The sequence below is a fragment of the Aulonocara stuartgranti genome (genome assembly GCF_965226115.1).
Source record: "Aulonocara stuartgranti genome assembly, chromosome: 15".
NCBI lineage: Eukaryota > Metazoa > Chordata > Actinopteri > Cichliformes > Cichlidae > Aulonocara > Aulonocara stuartgranti.
The window spans coordinates 9,925,159-9,952,351 of record NC_138951.1 but is presented as its reverse complement, the minus strand read 5'-3'; the positions used below and the strand labels follow the sequence as shown (position 1 = coordinate 9,952,351).

Genomic DNA, 27,193 nt, shown 5'->3' with positions numbered 1-27,193 from the left:
CCATCTTTCCTTAAAGTTTCAGGCACTGTCTGCACCGTATTAAAGGTGTAGCTCCTGTGCTGTCTGGATGGCTAGCTTTAAGAACCAAGACCCCAGCTTTGATAACCTTTCCCCTGCTGTTCAGTTCCCGGGTCGAAGGTCATGGCTGCAGAGCCTCAGCTGACTTGGCAGATTGACAGTAGGTGTAGTGGCACTGGATGGTATACAGTATAGTGCGGTTTTAAGCCATATCTCCATCACCCGCATTCTCCTCTTTGTCTTTGCTTACTGGACTTTGTTGGTGGCTAGTATGTGTGCAAGCAGAGGCTGCATGTGTGTGTTTGTCTGTGTGAGGGGTCATTAACCTCATAGTAGCCTATAGGTGGTCTTTCAATCACTCTGGACTGTCCTAGACCACCAAAGGAGTGGTGAGTGCCTCAATTACATCTAAACAACTTGCAATGACTCATACAATGTTATCATTATTATTTTAATTATAATATTTCAGCTCTATCAGTCTATAGATTACCCCGCCTAACACTGGCTTGTACCATTGATTATAAATGCATTACCAATGTGTTACCACTTCCTAGAGATAACCAAGTCAAAATACAAAAGTATCTGCTAAAGTCTATTAATTGTTGCAGTAAAACTTAAATTATCTTAAAGACTAATTGTAAAATAAGCAGTTTGTCTGTGTATCCTGCTGTGCTTAAACCTGAGCTTGTATAGCTAGCTGGAAGAATGAGTAATTATGCTAAGCTAAGCTGACAAGCCACATAGGTACTAGCTTCATAATTACAATTACAAACAGAATAATTTCATTTAAAAGGTGGCTTTAGTACTTTTTTAACCACTAGGCTGTTGGTAACATGTGTTTGCTACTGTTTGCTTGCCTTTAAATCAACATCCTCACTGCTAACAGGTCTGGCAAACATTAGCTTCAGTAATAATTTGGCTAGGTAACTTTTAAACTTAGCAGATAATGGGACAAAATATTAATTAATCTACATAAAATATATTTAAAAATTGCAATATAATAACTCAAAAAATTTTAAATTACATATCTCTAAATTTAGACTTAGACGTAACAGGAAATTCCAAGATACTCAGCCAAGAAGTCAGAATTTCAAGTTATGTACCTCGAAATAACTCAAAATTTAGAGTTACACATCCTGACATTTTATGTTGAAATTTCAGGTTGCATACCTTGAAATTAGAATTTAATAATGCAAATTTTTCAGTTGCACATTCCAAAATTTAAACTTACTCAGTAGAAACTAAGTTACATTTTTTAGATATGGATCTTAAATTTGTAACTTCTTCAGCTGTAACTGGATACTAAGTCAGTAACTGAAAGTTTTGAAATAGCTAACTCAAATTTTTGAATAAAGCAAAAACTGTCACATTCATGAGCTTTGTTTCAGCAGACTCTTGAAAGAAAAGTCATGATATCTTCCTCATTCTGAGCATTTTTTGTGTCAGCCTCATGTAAATCTGTCAAAGCTGTTAGCTGCTTGTATAGGGGACCCTAAATTATACTTACACAGCATTTTTTTTAGCTTCCTAACTAACAGCTAATTGGTTTATGGTACAACAATGTCAGCATTCTTACATCTTCCCATAAACTTCAAGATAAAAATTCACATTTTTTTTACACACTTAAGATCATTATATTACACGCCACACACATCTCCATCAGTTATCATTTGTGTGACATATCCTTTTCCCAGTGTTTAGGTTTTGTGTCTTCTTGATGCTATGCCGTACTTGACATTATCAGCGGCTGTAGTCTAAGCTAGAAGTGTGACGTCCAAGCAAAATGATTCAAAATCGCTCCAAGGCCTGCGCTGGTTCCGACCTTTGTGCCTACAACTGTTTGAAAAGATAGAAGCAAGATATTATCTTTGTTTTCTCTGACTTTGTAAAACAGTGCACAACAAATCTGTTTCATTTTAACCCCACACACATGAACCTTAACATATACCATGCCCTAACAATGTGCCCATCCTCAGAGATTGTGTATTTTTGTATGTATGTGTGTGTAACTTTAAAGTAATTTTAACTTTAAGAAAGCACACACTGTAATAATACCAAGCTGTTTGCTGACTCTGATGTAAGAGTACCGTAAAAATTCTAATATCAGAGGCTGAAATGAAACTACCTGTCTACTGTACAGATCTTATATGACTGTATGGACAGAATTAGACTTGTATTATAGCTCTGTCTGTGAAGCACATCTTGAAAACATTACTCTGTAAAGAGTCAAAAGTTTACTTCTGGACATCCTTGGCTTTTTTAGTGCTTAAAATTCTGACAGTATGCTTGTGAGTCTTCTTCCATTTTGCTTCCTTTCTCTCTTTTGATTCGACATCAGGAAAGAAAAAGAGAGAAAACAAGAGACATAGATGTTAATCCATCATTTAAAAAGTAGGAAAATTAAGAGAAAGATTCCAATCAGAAAGCCTCATTCATAGACAGTGTATACGCAGATGGTGGGCAATATTTTGAGCTGTACTATATCTGAGTCACAAGAAGCTTTTGATGGCCCTGCAAGGGGACGATGATACCCAGAGCCACAGGGTCCCTGCCAACACAAATCCTGCTCCCCTCCACCCCCCACAATCCTTTGCTTCTGAGAAGAGGAGGGGGTGGAAGTAGATGAGTGGGTTGATGAGAGGCTGAACAGGCCGGAGGAGGGACACACAGGCGCCATGGCGATCCCTAAGACAACTTATCTCGTCTCTCACAATGATAGCGCCTGTCAAAATAACTGCCAAGATACACAGCCAGGCAGGAACTGGTCAACTCACAGGCCGTCCAATCATGAGGGCCTTCTCGCTGGGGTCCCACCTTAGAGGGCTCTCTGGGACTACAAGCAAACGTTATCTCTGTCTCATTGCTCACTAATAACTCAGACAGGTTGGGTTTAACTTGGCAAAAGCTTTATTGTGGGAATGGCAGGAAACAAAGCAATTAAGTTTAAAACCAAATGTACGTTGAATCAAATACCAATATGTCTGAGAAATTAATATAGGTTGAAGACACCTTGAACATTGATAGTGACTTTGATGTAAAATGAAGACAAATTAAACCTTAGGGAAGACATTGTTTTAGTCTGTAAGAATTTTTATAATATGATACCATATAGCTGCCATTTTCCTACTTTTGAAGACTTGTGCCATTTATTGTGAAGTGTCGCCACCTAGTGGCACAGTTTCTAGTGGGTGGCAAAATAAAATGTACATCTCGTGCAATTACAGGCATTAGAGACGTCTGTGAAAGTATTTTTGCTCTAACAAGAGAAGGATCCCCTTTCCATGTATATTATAAAGAAAGATTACATTATCTGTGTAACCAATACACGAAACAAATTATACTGGAACGTTAAGTTTTCTTTAGAGAAAACGAAAAGCATCTGTTCCCTGACCGGGAATCGAACCCGGGCCGCGGCGGTGAGAGCGCCGAATCCTAACCACTAGACCACCAGGGAGAGATAGCAATGGCTGAAGGTCTGTACCTTTTGTCGTCAACACGGTATCATGATTCGAGGTAAAGTTATGATAATATACGGACAGACAACCTAGTCTCCAGCCTAGTTAAATATTGCTAACACAACTTACCAAGAGCCAATTGGAGGTGAGCTGTCTGTGCTATATGTATACATATATATTGTTTTTTATGTTTTCCACTGGTTGTATATTGTTTTCTTTTCTTTACTTTTGCACCTTTGTGGTCCAGCTACCCAATTTCGCTGTGCAAGAAACCGCACAATGACAATAAAAAGCTCCAAGTTAGTGATGGGTCGTTCGCGAACGAAATGGCTCTTAGAGCCGACCCTTTGACGTGAACGACGCGAGCCGGCTCCTTATCGCGAGCCGTCACGTGGGTTTTTTTTTTTTTCTTTCTCTCAGCCTCTCTCTCGCACTTTTTTTCCGCTTCACTCTGCACGCGAGGCTTGTGCTTTACGCTGGGCAGAGGGGGGAGGGGCGGTAGTTACACTCAGTAGCACAGGAACAGAGCCAGAGAGAGAGAAAGAGAGGCAGGGACAACAACATTAGAAAGGTATAGTAATCATCCACAACTATTTTCAGTTGCAGATGATAAAGGATTGAGAAAGTTTATTCATGCAGGTCCATATGACAGAGAATATGCATGTTCTTTTAGTTTTCATATTATAATTTATATTTAATTGTGTTGTGGTTTGCAGTGTTTTGTGTTCTTTTCACTTTAAATTTGTGAAAGGAAAAAGCTGAAAATTTAAATAGTTAAAACTTGAAATGTGAATAGTTGATTTTTGTATTATATGATTTATTTATTACATTTTATGTGGAGTGAATAAATAAAAGTATATTTACGGTGGCCCCTAGAGACAAAGCACATACAAACTTCAAATCACGTACGAACTCTGAAGCATGTACAAACTCCAAAACACGTAAAAACACGTACAAACTCCAAAACACGTAAAAACTCCAAAACACGTAAAAACACGTACAAACTCCGAAGCACGTAAAAACTCAGAAGCATATAAAAACTCAGAAGCACATAAAAACTCAAAACACGTACAAAAGACAACAGAAGTGCTCCAGGATGCTGGGCGCAGTGTTGAGCCTTTGTTATCTTGTGGCTACACAAACCAGCAAGTACCAACGACCGGATTTGGTGTGTGGTAATAACAGGTAAATGAACTTTTTTTTAAATTATTTGAATATATATATGAGTGCCTGTGTATAAATACACAAACAATACACACATGCTTTCAATTGTGTAATTTAAGTGATCTAGTAGCTCTGCTTTGGAAGTTCAGTTCATGCTAGAAATGTGTTTTGGAGTTTGTACGTGTTTTGTCTCTAGGGGCCACCGCATATATTTATATATAAACATATATAAATAAAACCACTTGTTTTTATGTTAGTAATTCCTTTTGTGCATAATTTTATATTATTGTTAATAATAAATAAATTAAAGCAACAAAACAACCTGAAGAGCCGGTTCGGAGCCGAAAGAGCCGGCTCTTTTTAGTGAGTCGAACCGAAAGAGCCGGATCTCTAAAAAGAGCCGGAAATCCCATCACTACTCCAAGTCTCTCTAAGTCTAAGCTTTACCGCGCACGCGACACAAGAGGGCGTTGTAAGTGGGAGGATGCATACAAGGTATGTGGGAAATTTTAGGTACCTGTTTTTATGTCAAATATAAGCGTTTCGAGGCGTCGTTGCAAATCCGTGCTTGGCGTGAGAGGTTTATCTGGATGCATGAACAGGTATGCGCTATTTTAAGAAAGCGAATTTGCTTAATGAACGACAAATATATTCTTATTCTCACCACCAGGTTGCTATTGTCTTGTAAACAAAGTGGCTAACTAGCATCGTTAGCATCAGCTGTCTTGTCAGCTGGAGCACCTTTCACTTCTCCCGCGTTTGTTTGTTTGGTTTAAGCACATCAGGGATATCTTTTCTCGTTGTTGCACTGTAAAAAGAGGCCGAAAGCCTCTTTTTACGGAACCATTTATGGAGGATTTCAAATCATGCAGGCTGCTAAAAACTGAGAATGTGGCTAAATGGGATCGTAACGTTGCTTCGGATTGAGCTTTCCCTCAGTGGTTAGCCTCTCACCTGTTATGTAACGCCTTTAGGCTACACGTGGATGAACTGCTATACGTAAACCCGCTAAACTGTGCTACATACTACAAATATTAGTTTCGCTTTTATTTAACTCCACGGCGTTGAAGCTAGCCGGTAACTTGATACAACCATAATGCTTTGACTCTTTACATCAGCTGCTGAGAATAGACTTTATATTAAGTAGTAAAACAACCGTTTACAGTGTTTCCGTTAACCAGATGCAGGTGTGATTGTGTTTTGTAGCCGAGCGCTCCATTTTCCACCCTCTTCGGGTTATTGTCAGCTGACTGAGCTGACATGCCTATTATGGGATGCTTTCATCGCCATCCACTTAAGCTGATGGGGCTTCGCGATCGGTTATTGGGCTCTTGCAGTGCACTGAGCGTTGCTGAATGAAGAGATTAATCCGGTTTCTTCTTCACTCTGCAGGACAAGAAAGACGTGTGAGAGGTGATCTTCCCAGCCTTGTGTCTCCGCGCTTGGATACACACACTGCGTACGGATGTAAGAAGGTGGTTGTTTGTATGGATGCACGTAAATACATGCAGATTTAGCACCCTGGCCTGATGGAAAAGAGAGACAGGAAGCCTGGATATTTTGCCAGGTAAGGGACTCTAGTTTTTATGCAGCTGTCATCTTAAGATTTGCATTTATTTTTTACCTCCTAAAATCGGCCTCTCATTTGTTGTGAATCACCATGTTTGGTGCTCAATGAGTCGATGTAATTATGTAATGTTTTTTTGCTGAACAATAATGATTTACCCATAGTTAATCACTACAAAGAAGCACACCCATCCCTTTGTGTTTAAAGGCTCAGGGAACAGAAGCTATGAAAATCTTTACGCGAGAATGATAGGTTGAAGGTGTTGGAAACTTTCAAATCTGTGAAAAATCTTAATGAGAAAATAGTTTCTTTAATCCCCTCTTTGTGCATTTAATGTAACTTAACTAATATCTTTATTTTTCCTCTTTGTTTTATTGTCGAGGTTGTCTTTTGGAAGGCATGTGATCGTGAGATGTCCCTTCACACACTGAATAAACTAGTGCCACGGTCTACTCTGTGGCCTGGGTTTAAAGCTGTGGCTTAGCATGGTTGATTGATTGTAGACACCTGTGCCCTTGCTGGAGTAATGAACCTTGCTCAGCTGGTATGTACTGTGCTGTGAAGAAGGCACAAGCTGGTGCTCTTGGAAATTTTTAATGGTTCAGTTCAGTCATAGAAATCCAATAAAGATAATGTAACTCTGATTTCCAGCTGCACGGTTTTTATTCTAAGATTCTCCCAGGGTAGCTCTGCATGATTCATATGTCAATATAACCCTTATTTATCTCATACTGGGCTTTGGTGCAGTTACTACTTTCTTTGAGACCACCCTCCTTTAAAGCCGGCTTTTGCATGATTGGAAAGTTTGAGAAGCAGCTGCTCATAGCCAGAAAGGCACCCCAGAGGTGATCATGTTAGGGTATTGTATGTGTTCCTTGATATCGCAGAGTACCTGAGTCAAACAATATTTTTAAAAAATAAATGTTTTTTTGCTATGATGCACTCCTCCAACCCAGCCGTCTCTCTAACATGATGCCATCTATCACTACAAATCACTGTGCTCCTCTATTTCAGTGTAAACACAGCAATGAAAGGCATTTTAATTATGTTGTGGAGTTAGCTATACAAGCTATCATGTGATGCTTTTTTTTTTCTTTTTTTTCTTGTGAGGATAAACTAGTGGTTCTCAAACTTTACAAGGATATAAGTTGATCTGAAGCAGCTACTGATTTATTTCTTTTAGAATTTATTTATTATTTAATATAAATGGCAGTCGTGCATCACACGTGGGGTCGTGGCCTGCTGACGCAGTGTCAACTTTAGTAACAGATTTTTGACACCGTGTGAAACATGATATGAGGAAATGTGTGGAAAGAGGCTTACCGCAGTTGCGGTGTATAAAGTGACAAGAAATCTGCAGGTTGTCAACTAGGGCTGCCACGATTTGTCGACTAGTCACGATTACGTCGACCATTAAAAATCGTCGACGACTGATTTAATAGTCGACGTGTCGTTTGAAGCTTTGTAAGATCGCAAAAGACGCAGGAATAATAGCAGGATTTAAGAGTGTAATAACGGACTGAAACAGAAGATGGCAGCACAGCATGTACAAGGATGCCAGCTGCCGTTAAACCCCGAAGAAGAAGAAGCAGCTGTGTCCCAGAATTCATAGCGCGGCCCAGCTTAGTTTCCAACAATGGCGGTAGCTAGTTAGTTTTAATATTACTCTTATTATTCTTTCTGGGTCACAAAATAAACGTTTAACATATTTTCAGGCGAGAATGTAGCTGTGTAAACCTCAAATATCTGCTCAGTTTATCAGGACACCACATATTTTCAAAAGCGCTCCGACGTTTTCGGAGATGTCTGTTACCCACTAGCTCGATAGCTAGCCGGGGGCTAGGTCACTAGCGCCGTGAGAACACCGGACTCCCGGCAAATTGTTTTCAAACCCACCGCCATCTTTCGCGACTCAGGTTAAATATATATGAGTCACTTAGATAAATTAAAAATGTTATTGTTTGGCTTTTTTTTAGTATTTTATTTGTTCCTGAGTAAATCGGTTTGGCTGAGATTAAAGTTATAGTTTTTACACAGCTGAATAAACGTCAAGCAGACAGCTGATTATCAGAAGTGTGAGATGCTGGAGAATATACTCCGGTGTCCTGTTATATTTTAGATAGCAAGGAGTTTATTAAACTTCACCGAAACAATCTGCAAATTTCATTAAAATTGAATAAACTATCATCTTGTCTTTATTTTTAGTTAGCACCTTAAAAGCTTAAAGCTGTAAGCTAATGATAGTTATATAAGAGCAGATGCTGCTGGTGCAATAAGCTGTAGTTTTACGTCCAGTGGATGATGATCTGATTAGTCGACTAATCGCATAAATAATCGGTGACTAGTCGACTATCAAAATAATCGTTTGTGGCAGCCCTATTGTCAACACCTGCTTTCGTGGATGTCGGAACAAATGAGGTGTGTCATCGAACTGCATGGCTGATTTAAGATGGGTAAACATTATTTTGGGGGTGTACTGCTTGTGCACTGAGGCTCACTTGCTGCTGGAAAACCCTCGCTGCACAATACTGCTCTTATTCTGCCTTGTCTAACCTGTTCTACAAAACAGTCTTATCATAGTGTAGAAAAAATATAAACCTTGTTTTTTCTTTTCTTTTTTAAAAACCCTTACAAACATGTAAACTAATGCATATGGAAGGTAAAACAATTAAATGCTTCTGTCATTGGATATACAGTAAAATATAAAAACTGTTTAATCTTGTGTATCTGAGGTCATGCTTTATAGCTTAGTGAGCTTAATTCCTTCTTATGGCTCACGTTACTCACTAAGACTACACAGACAGTCTAGTGCGATCCAGCCATTTGTCATGTCTGTATTTCTTTTTCTTTTTCCCCCCATATGATTAGGTTATGTTGGAAATATTATATTATGGAGAAAAATGACTGTCATCACAATCCAGGCAGCCTCTAATTATTAGGTAGACAGCATATTAGATGTTAATGGGGGTTGCAGGCTTCAAACTGCTCATGCAGAGACACTGTGCAGTAGCACTGGTGCCTGTTTGTACAGAAAGTAGAACAAAAATAAGCGTTATCATCTAACACAGCCACTCCTGTAATGCGTATCTCTTCGGCTGCTTTGTGCCACCTCGCTTCCTGACAAATAGAGCAAAGGTCAATGTGAGGTGCACAGGGACAGTATTAACCAGCCACGGTACAAATGTCAGATTGGAAATGAAGATCAGTAAATTAAAATGCTGGTGGAATGGAACGTAAATCCAGGCCTGCCTTCGTAATGTGGCACTTCACAGTTTTGTTTCCAAGCAATCCAAAATAAATTGAATTGAGGCATTATGAGGATATGAAGGTGGGAGAACTTTAATATCTGCAAAAGTTCCATCAAAGGTATTATTAGTCTTGTTAAATATCACAAGGTCTGGTATAGATATATGAAAGAATATGGCACAACTGTGCATAAATAGTCACACAAAGAGGCTCATATCAACTTATGTTACTAAAGTAACTGTTACTTTATTCTTACCAGTCAGACTTTAATTGCTTTTTGAGAAAATCCACACACTGATGACCATATTTTCCTTTACACTATAAACTGCTTTGTGGCTTTTTTCTTTTTTTTTAAAAAAAGGTGGTGTATTTGCACTAGTAGTTTTTCCTCATGCATCTTTGTTTCAGACTGTCTCACTTGAAGCATTTTAATTTGCATTAACCTATACAAAAAGTGTTATGAAGTTTGATCAATAGAAGGAGGCCTTCTGCTGTCTGGAAGGTTTCATTGCTGCTCTGGATACAAAACAAAATAATTCCTGAATGCCCTAAAAAAAAAAAAAAAAAAAGTAGAGCAGAGCTCAAGGTTTTCAACAAGCTAACATATAGACTGGCTGTGTCCACACTGGGCCAGATCCATAGACTGAAGCTGTATTTGCCGCATGTTTAAGGGATATGAAAATTAATATTATTAGTAATTGTGTGTCTGTGTTATGCAAGGGCTGTTGTTGTTGTTCATGCCCTCTTTCATGTGTTTGAGTGAGCCGGATTGGAGTCTTTGCTGTGCCAATTCTGGCCCTCGGGCTTTATGTTTCACATTGCTGCTTTAAATCATTTAGCATTTGTTTGGATGTTCATTATCTTCATTGCTTATACTATACAATAAACCATAATTTGTCCATTCTCATTAATAACTTTAAAACATCCTGGGGTCTGTTTTGTGTTTAATTTTCTTTTTATTATGGTAGGAAGCAGTCACTGTTTAGAAACTCAAGAGGGAGATAAGAAGGGTTAAAGAGGAGATGAAGATGATGTAAAGATGAAGGCTGTGATGGAGAGCACTGAGAAATGCCCCTGAGTGAAACAGATGGCGTGCTGTTGAGAAATGCATCAGCAGATTCTTAAGTCCGCGAGCAGATGTGCGCCTGAGCTCTGTCTGGCTGCTGACTTATCGACCCAATCCTTCCTTTCCATTAAAGCACTTGAACACTTAAGTCGAGCCTTTTGCTTTTTCTCGTTTGCCCAGATTGTGCAGAGCAGCCTAACCACTCTCCCTCAATGCTTGTGACGAATCAGTTTGGTGCTGTCTTTTCTTAAAGTACTTAAGCTCTCAGCACGCCTCTGAGAGCCAGCATAATCCTTAAGTGTACAGCTAACCTGTGATTTCACTGCACTGCAGTGGCCCCCTGTAATGCACCCCAACACAATCTGGAGGCGGTGTACTTGATTCCCTTCCCTATTAATGATTAAAGAGGGAGAAAAGGCAGCGTCACAAAACAGCTGAAGCAGCAAAGTAAATGGAGAGAAAAGTTGCTGCTCATTATTAAAAACTTATTGCAGCACCTCTGACAGAAGGAATTAACAGTTAAAGTCTGCTGCATTGTCGATGCTAGAAAAGAAGTGTGGGCTCCCTGGTCATTACACATTATTCTGGAGCTATTCTAGATTATTCAGTAAACCTGATATCTGAAGCAGAAGTTCTGAAGGGTTTAATTTATTATTTCCTCTGCAAGCTAGCAGAATACTTTAAGTTATGGACATGGTTTTAACTGTAGGATTTAAATTCACCATGTTTCTACTTGATCTACCCCCCGGGGCATCTCATCAGGCTGAAGAGGCGGAAACAGCTCAGGGGGAGCCAATCGGAGAAGACTGTGAATGAACAGAATCCGGAAATCATCTCCTGTCCCGACATTCCAAATGACAGTGACGCCAACAAAAAGGCAGAGCTACAGAGAGCGACAGGAAAGCTAGGTAAGATGGTGACAACACACATTTCAAAGTTGCTTCTCTGAATGTTGGAATATACCCTAAATCTAAGTGGCTGCTTTTCCTGTTGAAAATGGTGGATGGTCATGTCAAACAAGGCAAACATTTCAAATGAGAAGGTCATTGTATACGCAAGTAATCCATGTAACGCAAAAGCTCTAAAGAGGCATCCTTAATATCGGCATCTTGTGAACGCAGAAGCCTCACCCACCTGCTGGCCAAATCCTGGCCAATCAGATGAAAGTTGGCTTAAAGGGAGAAGAGTTAATAGTTTCGGAATATGAATGGGCTCAGATGGCACCGATACAGTAAAAGATGAGGAGTCCACGAATACAAATATGGAGTTGGAACATAGCATTTTAGTTACCCTCTGATAACATAAAGACTGAATAATTTAACATAAAGACTGTGCAGGCTGTGTGCACATCTCTTCTTGGGTTAGTTCTGTTTGGGAGAATAAGATTGCTGATCTTAAGCCCTTTACGCACTGAACACGTACAATCTGTGAATATTTCATGCGTTAAAAATATTTTTCGGACTCTCTTGCAGCTGTTCATGAGGGCCACGTCATTTCGGTGGAGGAATTTGCAGCGCTTTTTGTTTTGTTTTTTTTAAACCAAGCACAAATTATACCAAACAGATCTGACCAGACAGATGCACCTGACAGCAAGTGCACTCATGGCTCAAAACACACACAGAGAATGATTATACAGTGATATGGAAATGATAAAATAATACTGTTTTACCTCAGGCACACAGCTAGACTCTGCTTCAGGTCAGTCGGCTCTCTGAAATGATTTCTCTGCCTCCTCAGATATGTTCCCAACTCTGCCAGCAACACTCAAACTGCCCCACTGACATCCTGAAATATGTACGAAAGCAGCCGTGACACTGCTTTAACTCAGCTGTGCCCTGCCATGACAATTAGATAAACCCAAAATTTCAGTTTCTTCCCTTTCTTTAGAGACATTAGGACCAGCTCATCGTGGCTTGATGTCAACTCGATTGATTTTATTTATATTTTTCTACGGTGCAAACGCAACATGTTCATTGTGTATGTGCATCACACTACAAGTGCAAATCTGAAAAATTCGTAATTTTGTGTGGGTTTTTGGGTTTGTTTGTTTTTTGCAATGCACTTGGTATATAATGGCCTTTCTCAGTAATGTTTATCATCTAATGCCCTTCATCAGAATCGGTGTAAATTTATTTATAAGCGCATTTAAAAACAACACAGGTTGACCTTAGTGCTGTACAAACAGGAAAAAAGAAAAAAAAACATGTTGTGTGACTTGTAAATCAGATTTGTGGAAGTCTGTAAAACAAATGGTAGCCCTTTGGCTGACAGAAGGCTTTGTGGCACAGATGTGATCTTTTGAGGGTAAAGAATTGAAAATGCAAATAAAACTAACCTTGCATGTCAGCTTTACAGTTGAATAACAAAATCTTATACGGAGGAAGTTAAACTTTCCCTTGCTTTTACTAATCATAATTTGAATTGCATTTTTCCAGCAGCTTTCTGAACTTATTTTTAAAAAAAGATTTATTTATTTTTAACTAGAGTTGTTTTACACTTGCAATATACACTGATTAATATCTGAGGATCCTCTGTGGTAAAACAACCTCAGCAGTTTTAAACGGGAAGTTGCATAACCCTTATCCTGTTCTAGTATACCGTTAAAGATGATATTCAGTACTCTGTATTCACAATGTCATTTAGTACTAAGATTTGACGCTACTCTTGGAAAAATGTCATTATTGATCAACAATATTGTGCCACCCATCATTTCTTTATATTTTGCTGGGTAATCTTAAGGTCCAGGCTCTCAGGAGGCCAGTCCATGACTGACTGTGATCCATTGTATGATTTAATTTTCAGGTATGCTTTTACTGCAATAAAAGTGTGTTTAGGATCAGTATCACACTGAAAAAGATTTTAAACCCAAAATTTTAAATTTATAAGTCGTTCTGTAAGACCTGTCACTGATTTTCAGTCGGGTACAGAAACGACCCTTGCACCGAGGCTCTGATGAGGCTTCAGTAAACAGTAGATGTATCAACTGTAGATTCAAGTAAAGAAATAGAACCAAATTGTTTTTGCAACAGGCTGTTAGAAACAGAGTGCCTAAGATAAAATTTAAAACTGGTTCTTTAATTTGTCTTCTATGTGTAGGCACAACAATGGTTCATTCCATGAGTTAGGTGTCGTTTTATGCTTAAATAATCCAAAGATCATTGCCAAGTTTAAAAGATTAAAAAAAATCCTCTCAAATTGGTCAAGTGCAAGGACAGGAGTGAAAACGAATAGAAAAAGCAAGAAGTATCTGAAGAAAAACTGAAAGACCTTCAGAAAGCCTGAAAAAACTATTGTTCAAGCCCACTGAAAAGATTATGAGGTCTGGCTGTTTGGAAGCAATATTGAAAGAGGGGTGATTTAAGGCTGTCTTTCCCCCCCTAAATTTAATGGGCATCAAACTTTTTGCATGGTCGAGGTAAGCTTCTTATTAAATTATTATTGAGTCATTAAAATGACTCAGTTGAATTGTCGTTGGTGTGGCTTTTAAAATATGCCAGTCAAAAAGTTGCGGTTGTTAATATTATTTTAACCAAATAAAACAATATTTAATAAGTGTGTACACTACAGATTTTATTACAAGACATCCTGTGGGCCAACATTGTCTTGTGTAGAAACCCATTATGACCTGCAAAACAAAAAGTGACCATTGCAACCATTATGGGCAGTGCGTGTCATGCTAGCATGTTTTGCTGGGTTTCTTTGGCTGTGAAAGAGCAGTGATAACTCCTGTCACAAGTTCAGTGGGTCAGCCAGCTGTAAAAAGCCATTTCTATTATAATACATAGTGCAAATGTGGTATTCTTTAGTGTAAAGGGCAAGAAATACACACAAACAAACTGTTAAGTCCCATTGACTAAAAGTCCTGCACAGTATAATATCAGTCACAGCCTGGTACAGGCTCGGTGAATAAAGTGACAGCGGCCTTTTCTTTGATGCTCTGTACAGTAAAAAGAAGCAGACGCAGCTGGAGTCTGGCCAGCTAATGCTTACTCATGCCCTCTGTATCCATGGCGGGGGCGGCAGTATAATGAGGCAGTCAGGGAGTGGAGCACTAATAGCCTGTGCTTTCCCGGCAGGAAGAAACTGCTGACTGTGGACCTTCTCTGCTACAAGGGTCAGATTATGTGTGTGTGTATATACAATAACCACTTCTGTGTTTGTAGTGTTTTGAGGCTGGATAATGATAGGAGATGAGCAGCTGGTACTGAATCACAGTCAGACAACTAAAGGCTTTTTAGAGGGTCCTCCCCCCCCCCCCCCCCCCCCTTTTCTTTTCTTTTTTTTTTCCTTTTTCTAACCCCAACCCCTGAAACATTGCTTTTTTTCTTTATTAACACAATTAACCCATTTATAAGACCTATATAACCCATTTATATAGCTCTTATAAGAAGTTTTTTCCTAATCATACTGTTATTTTACAGTCGTCCTTAGTCTACAGTCCTCTTTCTGTTCTGTTCTGTCAGATGATGGCTGTAAAGTTACCAACAAGGCAAAAATGGAAAAGACAAGGCCGCCGGGGACAGTGGAGTTCGTTGTGAGTAACATCATTTTTTTTGTTGTTGTTGTTGTTGTTGTTTTTTTTCCTTTTAAGTAAGGTGCTGTAGACTTGCAAGGGAAGAGATAGAAAATTTCCGTTGTGTAGCATTTTGAGCTGTTTGCATTTAAAATGTCTCACATTTTTACAGAGGAGATGATTTGTGTTACAGGTGGGACGTGATGATTCCCTCAACAGCATCGCACTCAAGTTCAACATCACCCCAAATAAACTGGTCCAGCTGAACAAGCTGTTTTCTCGCAGTGTCTACCCCGGGCAGGTGAGAAAGCTGTGACACTAAGCATCAGCTGGATAATGTGTTAGAGCGGGTTTTCCACTAATTTCCACAAAGGAACACTTTGAAAACGCATATCTTGAAAGGGGTAGGGCGGCGATATCGGCTACACTGATGTGGACTAGGAATGAAAAGAATCTTCATCGTTTGATGGAAATGAAAATGATCACTGAAGGTTAAAAGCAGATATAGAAGTTTAGCCCATTTATTATGTCATGCTGCTTTTTTCCCCTGTTCATTACTGATCATCTAACTATTGGTTATCTGTTATTACTACAGAAACTGTTTGTCCCTGATGTGACTCAGTCAGAAACTGAACTCAAATCTCCGACTTCCTCTGATCCCATCGCTAAAAACGTGTCAGAGAAGTCATCACAAGTAAGTCAAATAACATTCATTATATTACTTGGAGTACTGTGATCATACACAGGACTTCGGCATGAACCAAAAAAGCTAATTTAGCCTCTATCATGTGACATACCATACACCCCGAGATAAGTATTCCAAATTATAGAACCTTTACCCGTATTGTGGCCATTCAAGGACAAAAAGATTGTTAAAGGGTATTTGAAGGTTTTGGTAGCATGTGCTTAAAATGCACTGTAAGATGTGTATTTAGAACTACATTTGCTTAAATTAGTTATACTTGAGGTAATTCTTGAATTACAGTCTTGTGCATAAGTCTTGAGCTGCTCCACTTTATATTTTGCTTCCAAGAAGTCAGTGTAACCCTGTTTACCCTTAATTAATAACAGTAAAGACAATATCACTGGGTCGGCAGTAGTGCGAGGTGTAAAAATCAGCAATGAAAAGCAACACCATAGTAAACTTTGCACAAGAATGCGTATTTGTATTTGCAGTACATCTGTCATACAGCAATTTATAATACAGACTTTCTTAATAAGAAAGTCCTTTCTAAAGTCTTTCAAGTTATCAAGAAGTTTTCAAGCTGCTTTTTTTTTTTTTCCAAGCTGCTTTTTCACCCTATTGCAGTTCAGACACTTATACCTGACCATTCAGATGAATGTTTTTGTTTTTGCTTTTTTAAGCCTCTTAAGTCTGCGACCTGTACATCATTCAAGCATAAAAAGGCACCTACCTCAAGTGCTTAACCAGTGTTGTCTACACACAAGAGAACTTAGCAAAGTTATATCTTTAGGCACTTTGTTACTAGCAGTCTAGTGCAAAAACATGTAATTTGTTCTGATTTCCTTGGTTGAATCAGTTTTAAAGGTATAAAGATAGTAACTTTGTAACAACAAGGTGACTCCCAAAGAGCTGTTAGCAGAAAGCTTACCATATCTCAGCATGGTGTGCAGTGTGAGATTTGAGGAAAAATGGACAAGTGGAGGACAAAAAGTGACAGGCCTAAAACACTATCAACAGCAGATGAAGGGAAGTCAATAATTTTGGGGGGCAGAGTTATTGAGGAGTGGTAGAAGACCAGCAGCAGCTTCTGGTCCAAGTTATGTTTCCTCAGGACATGGAAGTGCAGTCTTTACCAAGACGTTGGTGTTGTGGGTCCAGGTGAGGTTGGTGGAGATGTGAGTGCCCAGAAAACCTTGAGAAACCTGAAGGCAAAGACAGATCCCACCTATACTTCATTATGAATTCTTTTGTCTTAAGGACGCTCAGCTTCACATTATTTTCTAAACACCAGCGGGACAAGTTCTCTATCTCCGCCCTGTATCTCTGATCTCTGATCTCCTTTAGGGATCAGCCCAACGTCATTGGCATGCTTGACAATGAGGTTGGTTGGGTGGATTGATGTGCAGTCTGATGTGTACTGGGCGTAAAGTAGGAGGCTGAGAACACAGCCCTGCAGGGATCCAGTGCTGAGTAACATTTGGGGGTCTGGTCACCTAGTCAGACTGATTTGAGGCCGGTTGGTGAAAAAAGGTGGTCACACCAAATATTGACTCATTAGAATTGTACAAACTGTGTTATTATTTTATTATTAACCTTTATTTTACCAGGAAAAGTCCCATTGAGATTAAAAACCTCTTTTCCAAGGGAGTCCTGGCCAAGAGGCGACAACATGTTAAAATTACAAAGTTACATACATGATTATAAGTAACAATTACATTTTAAAAAACATTTTTCTCTGGCTCTCTCAATTTGGACTTAAAAGCATTTAATGAAATAAGATCTGCTATCTTCCAGTCTTTTTGCATCATGTTCCATGTAAAAGGGGCAGCATAAGAAAAAGCCCTCTTTCCCAGTTCAGTTCTGGCAAATGGAACATTGAGCAGAAGAAGATCGCTTGAACGCAGGCTATAAGAAACAGTACTCCTCCATGTGAGCAGATCGCAAATATAGGTGGGCATTTGTCCAAGCAGGGCCTTGTAAATAAAGATGCACCAGTGATCAAACCTCCTGGAGGACAACGAAGGCCATCCCACTCGAGCATACAGATCACAACAATGGGTCAAAGCCCTACAGTTTGTAATAAACCGTAAAGAGGCATGATATACTGAGTCAATCTTATGAAGACACTAGGCGGAAGCATTCATGTACAGCAGATCACCATAATCTAAAACAGATAAAAATGTGGCATTTACAAGACGCTTTTTTGTCTCAAAAGAAAAGCAAAATTTGTTTCGAAAGAAAAATCCCAATTTTAGTTTGAGTTTTTTCACAAGATTGTCTATGTGAGATTTAAAGGTCAGAGAATCATCAATTAAAAAGCCAAGATATTTATACGTATGCACCACTTCTATGAGGTTTCCCTCAAGAGTGGACACCAAAGGGACAGTTTGAGGAAATCTCTTCATGTTTGAAAACAACATTAGCTTTGTCTTTTCAGCATTAAGAACCAATTTCAGCTCCAGAAGTGTGTGCTGAACCACATCAAAAGCTTTCTGCAAAGATTCTATTGCCTTTTCAAGGTTTGAGCCAAAGGAATAAATAACTGTGTCATCAGCATAAAAATGCATACTAGCATTTGACACATTTTGTCCCAAATCATTTATATACATGATGAACAACAGAGGTCCTAAAATTGAACCCTGTGGCACCCCAGTGTGAATATTCAAAAGTTCTGAGCACAGATTTTCACATTTAATGCATTGAGTCCTGTCACTCAAATAGTTAGTGAACCAGGAGACAGCATGTCTAGACAGCCCCAAAGAAAGAAGCCTATGCTTCAAAATGACGTGATCCACAGTGTCGAAAGCTTTTGACAGGTCGATAAAGAGAGAAGCGCAGTGCTGTTTTTTATCCAGAGCAACAAGTATGTCATTTATCACTTTTTTGGCAGCCGTAACAGCACTATGCTGTTTTCTAAACCCAGATTGCATTTTTGAGAGAACTTCATTAGAGTACAAGAACTCTTTTAATTGCTCACTGACGAGAGACTCAAGGACTTTTGCCAAGACACACAAGTTTGATATTGGCCTGTAATTAGTCAGAATGGCTGGGTTGCCTCCTTTTAATATTGGCGTAACAAAAGCAGACTTCCAAACAAGTGGAATTTCTTTAGTTTGGATTGAAAGATTAAAAAGGATCATAAGAGGTTGTGCAATGTAATCAGCTGCTATTTTCAGAAAATAGGGCTCTATTAAGTCTGGCCCTGGGGGTTTCCTGTGATCTAAGGCTTTAAGAGCTTTATGCACTTCCTGGACAGAAAAAGGAGAAAAATCAAAAAGCTCCCCAAAATATGTTTGGGGTTCTGTACAGGGAGTCATGGGGGCTGATCCAACAGAGTTAAATAAAAAACCAGTAGCTACGAAGTGCTTGTTAAAGCTATTTAAGACCTCAGTTCTGTCATAAACTGGGACAGAATCTTTTAAAATGAATTTTGGAAGAGCCTGTGATATTTTATTTATAGATAAGGACTTAATTACTTTCCAAAATTTCTGAGGGTTATTGAGGTTTTCTGTAGTAACAGATAAATAGTATTCTGACTTAGCCTTCTTGATAAGTGTCGTGCATTTGTTTCTTAATTTCCTAAAGTCTAACCAGTCAGTCAGGGAATCATTGTTCCTAGCTTTTGCCCATGCCACATTGCGCTGATGGATGGACTCTGATAATTCCGATGAAAACCAAGGGTTCTCCCGTCCCTTGACCCTAAATTTTCTGGCAGGTGCATGCTTATTTAAAATCTTCATAAAAATTCCTTTAAAATAAGCCCAAGCCAGATGGATGTCTGGTATCAGACTCAAATTCAAAGATTGTGTTCTTTACTTATGTACAGTATATCCTTATGTTTGTACCTTTGAAACAAGCCGTACTAAATAAAAGCACAACATTAATCTCTCTGATCTCTGCCTTTCAACATCTTTCAGTATGGCGTTCCAAACTGTAGGTCAGCAACGGCCCTTCGCCGCGAGCTCTCCCCAAGCTCTGAGGACGAGAGTCCATTAACGGTCAAATTCATAAAAATGAGCTGCAAGTACTTCACTGATGGCATGGTAAGAAGGAAAATTCATACTGGGTTAACAAGCAGAAATGTCCAAACTGGTGAATTATTGCATCTCATGTATGAAGTTAGACTTATTTTAATTTTTTATAATTCCACACTGGGGGAAATTTCCTTGTTACAGCAGCACAAGGAACAGTAAAAAAAGGGGAATTAAAGATGTAGTAGAAAACAATGGTGTACAAAACAAGACAAAATACTACACTATATACAGATGGTTACTATATAAAGTAAAATGCAATTGGAAACATCAATATTTAGTTTTGTCTTTGATCAAATTGTCACCATCTTGCTGCCTCTTTGTGCATTTTGATTTTTCCAGGGTGTTGTTGGAGGCGTGTTAATTGTGACGCCCAACAATATCATGTTTGATCCGCACAAGTCGGACCCCCTGGTGATCGAGCACGGCTGTGAGGAATACGGCCTCATCTGCCCAATGGGGGAGGTCGTCTCTGTAGCGCTGTACGACGACGTGTCGCGCATGAAGCTCAAGGACGCTCTGCCATCGTAAGACCTCTCTCCGTGTCACTTGCCACATTTCCTCCTTCGCTAACCGTTCCTCTCAACTCGATTCTTATTCCTCCTTTTTTGTTCCTCCTTCCCGTTTCTGTTTTATGAGAAATAAACTGCAAACTAAGATATTACGAGCCCTTCAAGCTTTTCAACGTGTTTCCTAACATGCTCCTGAGATTGTCATCTTAGCTTTGTTTCACTCTTTCCTCCATAGCTGTTAATCAAAACTCTCTCCAGTGCAAGATCAGACTTTTTACTTTCCCATTTTCACCTTTTTTGTTCTGTTTAAGCTTTAAGTTGCTGTTTCACATCACATTTACTACTTTTAAGTTGTATACCACATTAATTTCTGTTGGGCATTTTTCTTTTTTCTTTTGTTTTCCCATTTCTTTTTTTTTCTTTTTTTTTTTCCCCCCCGCAATTCTGTTTGTTTGTTTGTTTGTTTGTTTTTTTCCTCATTCTTAATTGCGGTGTGTGTGGTGCCACACCGTGAACTCACAGAGACCTACCCCAGGATCTGTGTCCTGTGTACAGGCCCGGAGAGTGGGAACAGCTGCCATCAGAGCAGGAACTAAACCCCTTCAGTCGCTATGAAGCTCTGAATCCCAAACAACCAATAGTTCTGGATGACATTGAATCAACCCTTTCTGAAACTGGTAGGATATGAAGTTTGTGTTTGTGGTCCACTTGTGGTTGCTTTTTTGTCTGCTTTTATGGTTAACACAAGCTACTTTTCGTTAGCTAGCCCATTAATGAAAGGCAGCTTGCGAATCTTGAAATCCAAACCTGAGACCAAATATTAATTTATTTTCAACGATGCTCAGTTGACATTAAAAGGCTCAAAGTGTGGGGGGAAAAAAATACAAAATTCCCCACACCACCAGCATCATCCTAAACTGTTGACACAAGGCAGGATGGATTCACGGTATCGTATTGATTACACCAAATTCTGACCCTGCCATGCAAAAGAAATTGGGATTGGAAAAATGTTGCCTGGTCTAATTAGTCTCCAGTCTTTTGCTGAGCTTGTTTGTCTCTTTTTAGCTGACAGGAGTAGCACCAGGTGTGGTCTTCTGCTGCTGTAGCTCCTGACTTCAAAGATGCGTGGCCATTCTCCTCAAGACATTTTCATTTTCACCCAGAGAACCGCTGCTCATTGGATACTTTCTTTTTTCATTTGCCGTAAACCCAAGAGAGTGTCTATATGTCTATGTGAACTGAGCCTCTACCATGTGATTGCTTTTTTTTAGATATTTTCTAATCAAGAAATTAAGGATTTTACTACCCGTACTGCTTTACTAATGTTGAAGTATAAGGAGGGGGGTTGTAGTTGGGGCATTTGACACTGATTTCTGACATATGCTAAATTTAATCAAAACCTCTTTTGATAACAGTGAGTACAGTGGGCGAACAGACAGAGAAGTCTCCATCAGATGAAGGCTTTACCGAGCTGGAGCCAACTGTCAACGGGAGCACAGACGAGGCAGAGGGGACATCCTGCAGAACACTCGACAGACACCAACATGAACTCCTAGGACAGAGTCCAGGCCAGGGAGACCATAAGAACCAAACTCAAGGGAAGCTGGATGATGAGGAAGACGAAGGTGTTGCTCAGAACACCTCCATCGAGGATGGAGAGTCGATACAGTCCTCCTCAGAGGCTGAAAAACAGGGTGACTTGCATAATAAACCTACAAACCAGATGGTAACTGAAACCAAAGACGCAAACTGTGAAGGAACTGAAAAGCTGCTAAACGGTGTTGATGATAAAATAACAAGTGCACCAGTGGACCAAATCAGGAGGCAAAGTCTGAAGCAGGCTTCAGAGGTTGATGAGACGTCTGGCCCAGACAGACCAGCAGAGGAGGACGAACTCAGTGAGGAGGAGAGGCAGAAGAAAACCTATGAGTTGGAGATGAAATCCTGGCTACTGAAGAGAATGCAAGCTCCAATAGAAGGTACAAGATTTCAGACTTCGATGGGACTAAAATAAAGTTTCAGCATGAAATAGCTAAACTCTTTATTTTCTCCATACCTTGCAGACATGCTTTTCTCATCAGAGGAGAAGAGCAAAAACCCACCAATGTTCCTCTGCTTCAAAGTTGGGAAGCCAATGCGGAAGTCCTTTGCCACCTGCATGACCTCTAGCCCCGCCCACTCATTCGGGGGCCGGGAAAAGCAGCCAGAATATTGGTTTGCTGTGCCACAGGAAAGGTATATTTAAATGTTTTATATAATCCTAGTGCCAGTTAAATGCTGCAAAAATAACTGATGTAAGCTGTGTTGAAGGGGCATTGGTTTACTAATGGTATATTTGCGGCTACACTAGTCGGCAGTCTCCTGATTTCGTGTGTGTGTGTGTGTCTGCGGTAGGGTGGACGATCTGTATGCCTTCTTCGTTCAGTGGTCCCCAGACGTGTACGGGAAGGAGGCTCGAGAGCAGGGCTTCGTTGTGGTGGAGAAGGATGAGCTGGACATGATTGATAATTTCTTCAGCGACCCTGCATCTTGCAGCTGGGAGGTATGCTCGGGCCTCCAGCTCACCTCACCTCATCTATTTTCTTTTTCAAGCTAACACTACAGTGGTGTTTTGCCTTTTTCAGCATTTTAAAAGCACCTTTGTCTTGCAATCATTTCTGTTCTGTTTCTGTACTTGTGCGCTAGATTATCACCCTTGATGAGGCTAAACGTAGGCAGAGTTTTGGCAGTATCGATGTAGACTTCTCTATGGATGCACTCCCCATGCTCATTGATACAAGTGATCTGCTGCAGGATACACACATTGAGAAGGTAATCTTCAAATATCCAGACATGCGGCTGCTTTCTGAACACTTTAACATCTCACTTGGTGAAAGGAATTTAAGGAAATTCAGTTTTTCAGGGCTAATGGTGTGTACGTTTCCCCAGCTGGCCTGTCGTTTGCCTGCCCGTGTGCAGGGCTATCCATGGAGACTGGCCTACAGCACAGAGAAACATGGGACCAGTCTGAAGACTCTGTATAGGAACCTTGCAGATGTTGACAGTCCTGTGCTGCTGGCCATCAAAGACATGGATAACCAGGTAGACATAGTCATCATAGATGTGAAGTGTTTAAATAACTGTGAGCTTTAGGAACGTGACATCAGCATTAGGTGAACAGAATATGAGACATCGGGAGGTGAGTAACTTCAGATGGTTTGACTCCTAAGCACAGTGTTGTTGGCTTGTGTTTTATTGCCTGTATAGATTCATATCTGTTAACCCTCAAGCTGACAGTGACAGTCACATCATCTTAGCGTTTTAAAACCAAACCAGTGGACACTGCATACTCATATGGTTTAGAGCTACTGAGTCTATAAAGTCAGCAGAAGAGTGTTTGATGAGGTCATAGTTTTCACTTCCACTTCATTTTGAAACAAGGGGCCCCCTGCTGGCCAATATAAAGAGTGCAGTTTTAAGGCATTACTGCATCACTCTGTTACTTTCCAGACTTTGCCTATCTTCTTATATGGTTTAACACTTTACGCAGGCCACCTGGAGTTATTTTATAACTTTGGGTGTAAAATTGCAAAATAATTCTCATCTTTCAGGAACCATTTGAATTTTCTCTTTTGCCCAAAATGCTTGAGGAGTTATAATAATGAGAAGCACACATGGGAAAAATCTAGGCGGAGCTGGTTTTTCTGTCTGCATTCAGACCGCAGTACCTTGTGAATGATTTGTGCTATTGCGATGCACCAAATTTCTCCATGAAGCTCGTCTGCTCTGCTTTTCGAAGCGTTTGATTTTTGTGGGTTAAGACTAATTTCAAATGTACTAATTTGATTTATGCTATGGCCTGAGAGAGTGGAATCTGTGTGATTATTAGTCGTAAGGAAACTTGATTTCAAATCTAATCTGACTCTTGTCACAGATCTTTGGGGCATTTTCAACTCATCCTTTCAGAGTGAGCGAGCACTGCTATGGCACAGGAGAGACCTTCCTCTACAGCTTCTGTCCTGAAATCAAGGTTTGCGTCCAATCAGTTCACAAGCTCACTCTGGTTAGTTCACCCTTAATCACTAAAAAGATCTCAGTAGCGACTGTGCTGCTTTGCTACTTGCTTTCAGGTGTACCGCTGGACAGGGGAGAATTCCTACTTTGTGAAAGGCAATACCGATTCACTGCAGATGGGAGGAGGAGGGTATGTACAGCTACCTTAGTTTCAATTCAAGCATCAAGTTGTCTCAATAATCTAAATCCTTGGGACAGAAGAGTAGAGACAGTAGAGGGTTTGATAGTTGTCAGTAATCAGCACTGCCTTCCTCTGCAGTGGTCAGCTGGGTCTGTGGCTGGACGCCGAGCTGTACCGAGGGACCACCACCAAATGTGCCACCTTTAACAACCAGCCACTGTCCTCCCAGCAGGACTTTAACATCCACAGTCTGGAGGTCTGGACCTTCGAGTAAACCCATCTTCTCAAACTACATTCACTCTCCCTAAAACCTTTAACATCACCCATTTCTATTATGCACCACTTGGAGGCAAACCTAGCTACCCACAAATGACGCTAAATGTTATGTGAATGAAGTTCAGAAGCCCCTCGTGGAGCCATGTTGACCGCCGGCCGCGCTGTGTCTTCTGTAGCCTGTTTTTGAAGTGAGTGTATTCAGCAGGTAGGCTGGCGAGTTTGTCTGGGTCACCGTCCGTTCAGAGGTGAAGATGTAAGAAAATGTTTTTTGCTCTTGGTTCATTGGCTGCCTTAGACATCAGACAAAGCCTCCAGCTTCCCCCAGCATGCAGACTGCCTTACCACCATAAGCTTGTGAGGAGAGATTGAAGGTGAGGATAGCTGCTTTTTGTCTTTTTCTCTTTGTTTGTTTTGACCCATGTTGCTGTGAGGGCTAAAGAAGCCAATCTGCTGACGATACTATTGAGGTGATCCCTATAAGAGCTGATTTTTAAGTCTGCGTGAAAGAAAAAGGAGTCCGACAATACCACGTGTCTATTTGTTAATAAATAATTGTTAATATAATTTGTATTTTGGGGAATGTACAGATGTGTGTACTGAAAATACTTAGTGGCTTTTTTTTTGCTTTTTTTTTTTTCAAATGTTCAAATCACTCGCCATCAAATTCAGTTTGGCTGGAATTGTTTACAGTGAAAGAGTTCACTTTCTGTGAAGGACATCTTGTGAACGCTGTCTTTATCTTTTTATTTTGAGTTTGTTCATGTGAAATGAGTGAATTCCTCACAACTGCGCACAATGTTGGCATTCCCTGTGTCCAGTCCAAAAACCGCTGACGGAGCCAGGAAACACTTGCAGTGACCAAATATGTTCTGTTTAATTAAATAATTTCATATTTGTCGTGCGCTCGTCTTATTTTATAAATATATTTTTGCATTCTGTTTTTACAAAGAATGTTTGCTTTATTTTTCCTTTTTTTTTTCTCTCTCTCTCTCTCTCTGTTGACTTTTGCCAGTATTGAATTCCTGCCTCTAAATGAGTAATGTAGACTCTTATTTGTGGTCTGTGTTGTTCAGAGACTTGCAGCCTGTAGAAGTTTAACATGATGTCACTTTGCACTGCAGGATAAATTGATGGCCCGTGCTGTGTTGTACCCTGAAGCTTTTCTACAATGTAAAATTGTTACTGAATGTCACTACAGGAGGGAGTCCAGCCTCCTTAAAAAGGGATGGGAAAGGGATACACTTTTTTTTTTTTCAATGCACATTGATATGCCACTAACTAAACAATCAGATCTACTAACACAGGGTGAAAATGTCCATTTGCGCCCTCTGTATCTGACACAGGCTTGTAGTGCATGAATATGCAATACTGCAAACATCTGACACCACTGACAACGATCCCTGCCGTACTAGTCACTATAACGCTGGTTAGCGCTTCATGTTGAATTGAGCTTGGTTGTCGTCGGCTGTTCAGTGTTGTAGCTGTGAAGTATTATTTCTTGTGAATCCAAAACTGCTGTGTTCTGTGATATCATGATCTATTTATTGTGTTGTCACTGCAACTACATTTAAAATTAAATGTTAAATATATACAAATAAAATATTGGCAGTGTGTGGTTTATATCTTCCACCTCTTCAACAATCAGTGATTATTAAAGAAGATGAAACACTTGGAGCTTTTCAAGCTTGTGTCATGTTTTAGACTCATTCTCATCCTAATCACACACTATGTATTAAAACACAATATTAACCACAATTGTTTTAGTCGTACCTTTTTGGATTGCAGTTTAAGAATTCTCAATTATTTTGGTAGGTCAGAAGCAGCTTTTTTGGAAGTCAGTCATAATTTACATTGTGTTAAACATTCTTTAAGAATTGTGAATATTAAAATAAAATTATGTTGAAATATAGTCCCGATCAAAAGTTTAAGACCACCTGAAAATTGCAAAAAATCCTATTTTGCATGGTTGGATGGATAATAACACTGCTTCACTGCAGCAACATCAGGTAATCTCCATATACGGATTCCTGGCTTTAAGTTTTTGATCTACTGCAGAATATTTTTAAGGGTGTTATCTACTATAAAAAAACCATGCCAGCAAAATCTCCAAGTTTTTCTGTTTTATCCTGTTACTTTGACACAAAGGCATCTGCTGTGATGCTTACACATCTAATAAAGTGGCAGCTTAATTTTTTTTTATACACAGCCTACAAACTCAGTGCAAACTAACTGCAGAGAAATAGTCAAATAATTTTGAATTAAATATTCTTAATTTACAAGGCTTAGAGGGTTCTTTCGACAGGACATATCCTAGATAAATGGACAAAATTATAATATTTCTGACTGACTCAAAATGGAACAAAATCGAATCGGGACCTTGTGAATCAGCTGTAGAAATCAGTGACGATAGTAGTGCCTGCCCGACTGCCTTCATTTCCACAATGTTTATTAGGAGGGCAGAGTTCTCAGAAAAGCATTGAGTAACC

At 39.7% G+C, this 27,193-nt stretch overlaps 1 protein-coding gene across 8 annotated transcripts; it reads left to right on the top strand.

Moving 5' to 3' along the window:
- The first annotated feature begins 313 nt into the window (after positions 1-313).
- Positions 314-26,307, top strand: ncoa7b (nuclear receptor coactivator 7b). Of its 8 annotated transcripts, none has more exons than XM_082504848.1 (17): positions 314-407; positions 6,030-6,204; positions 11,279-11,424; positions 14,980-15,050; positions 15,223-15,330; positions 15,625-15,723; positions 19,632-19,757; positions 20,088-20,272; positions 20,780-20,934; positions 21,673-22,236; positions 22,321-22,492; positions 22,652-22,799; positions 22,943-23,068; positions 23,186-23,338; positions 24,171-24,266; positions 24,367-24,440; positions 24,570-26,307. In XM_082504848.1, the coding sequence occupies exons 2-17, from the start codon at positions 6,167-6,169 to the stop codon at positions 24,703-24,705; spliced, it is 2,397 nt and encodes a 798-aa protein (XP_082360974.1). In that variant the 5' UTR covers positions 314-407; positions 6,030-6,166; the 3' UTR covers positions 24,706-26,307. The 8 variants fall into 8 exon arrangements, with proteins under 8 accessions (XP_082360974.1, XP_082360975.1, XP_082360973.1 ...); XM_082504849.1 differs by lacking the exon at positions 314-407 and adding an exon at positions 3,497-3,618; XM_082504847.1 differs by lacking the exon at positions 314-407 and adding an exon at positions 3,958-4,044.
- Positions 26,308-27,193: the final 886 nt, after the last annotated feature.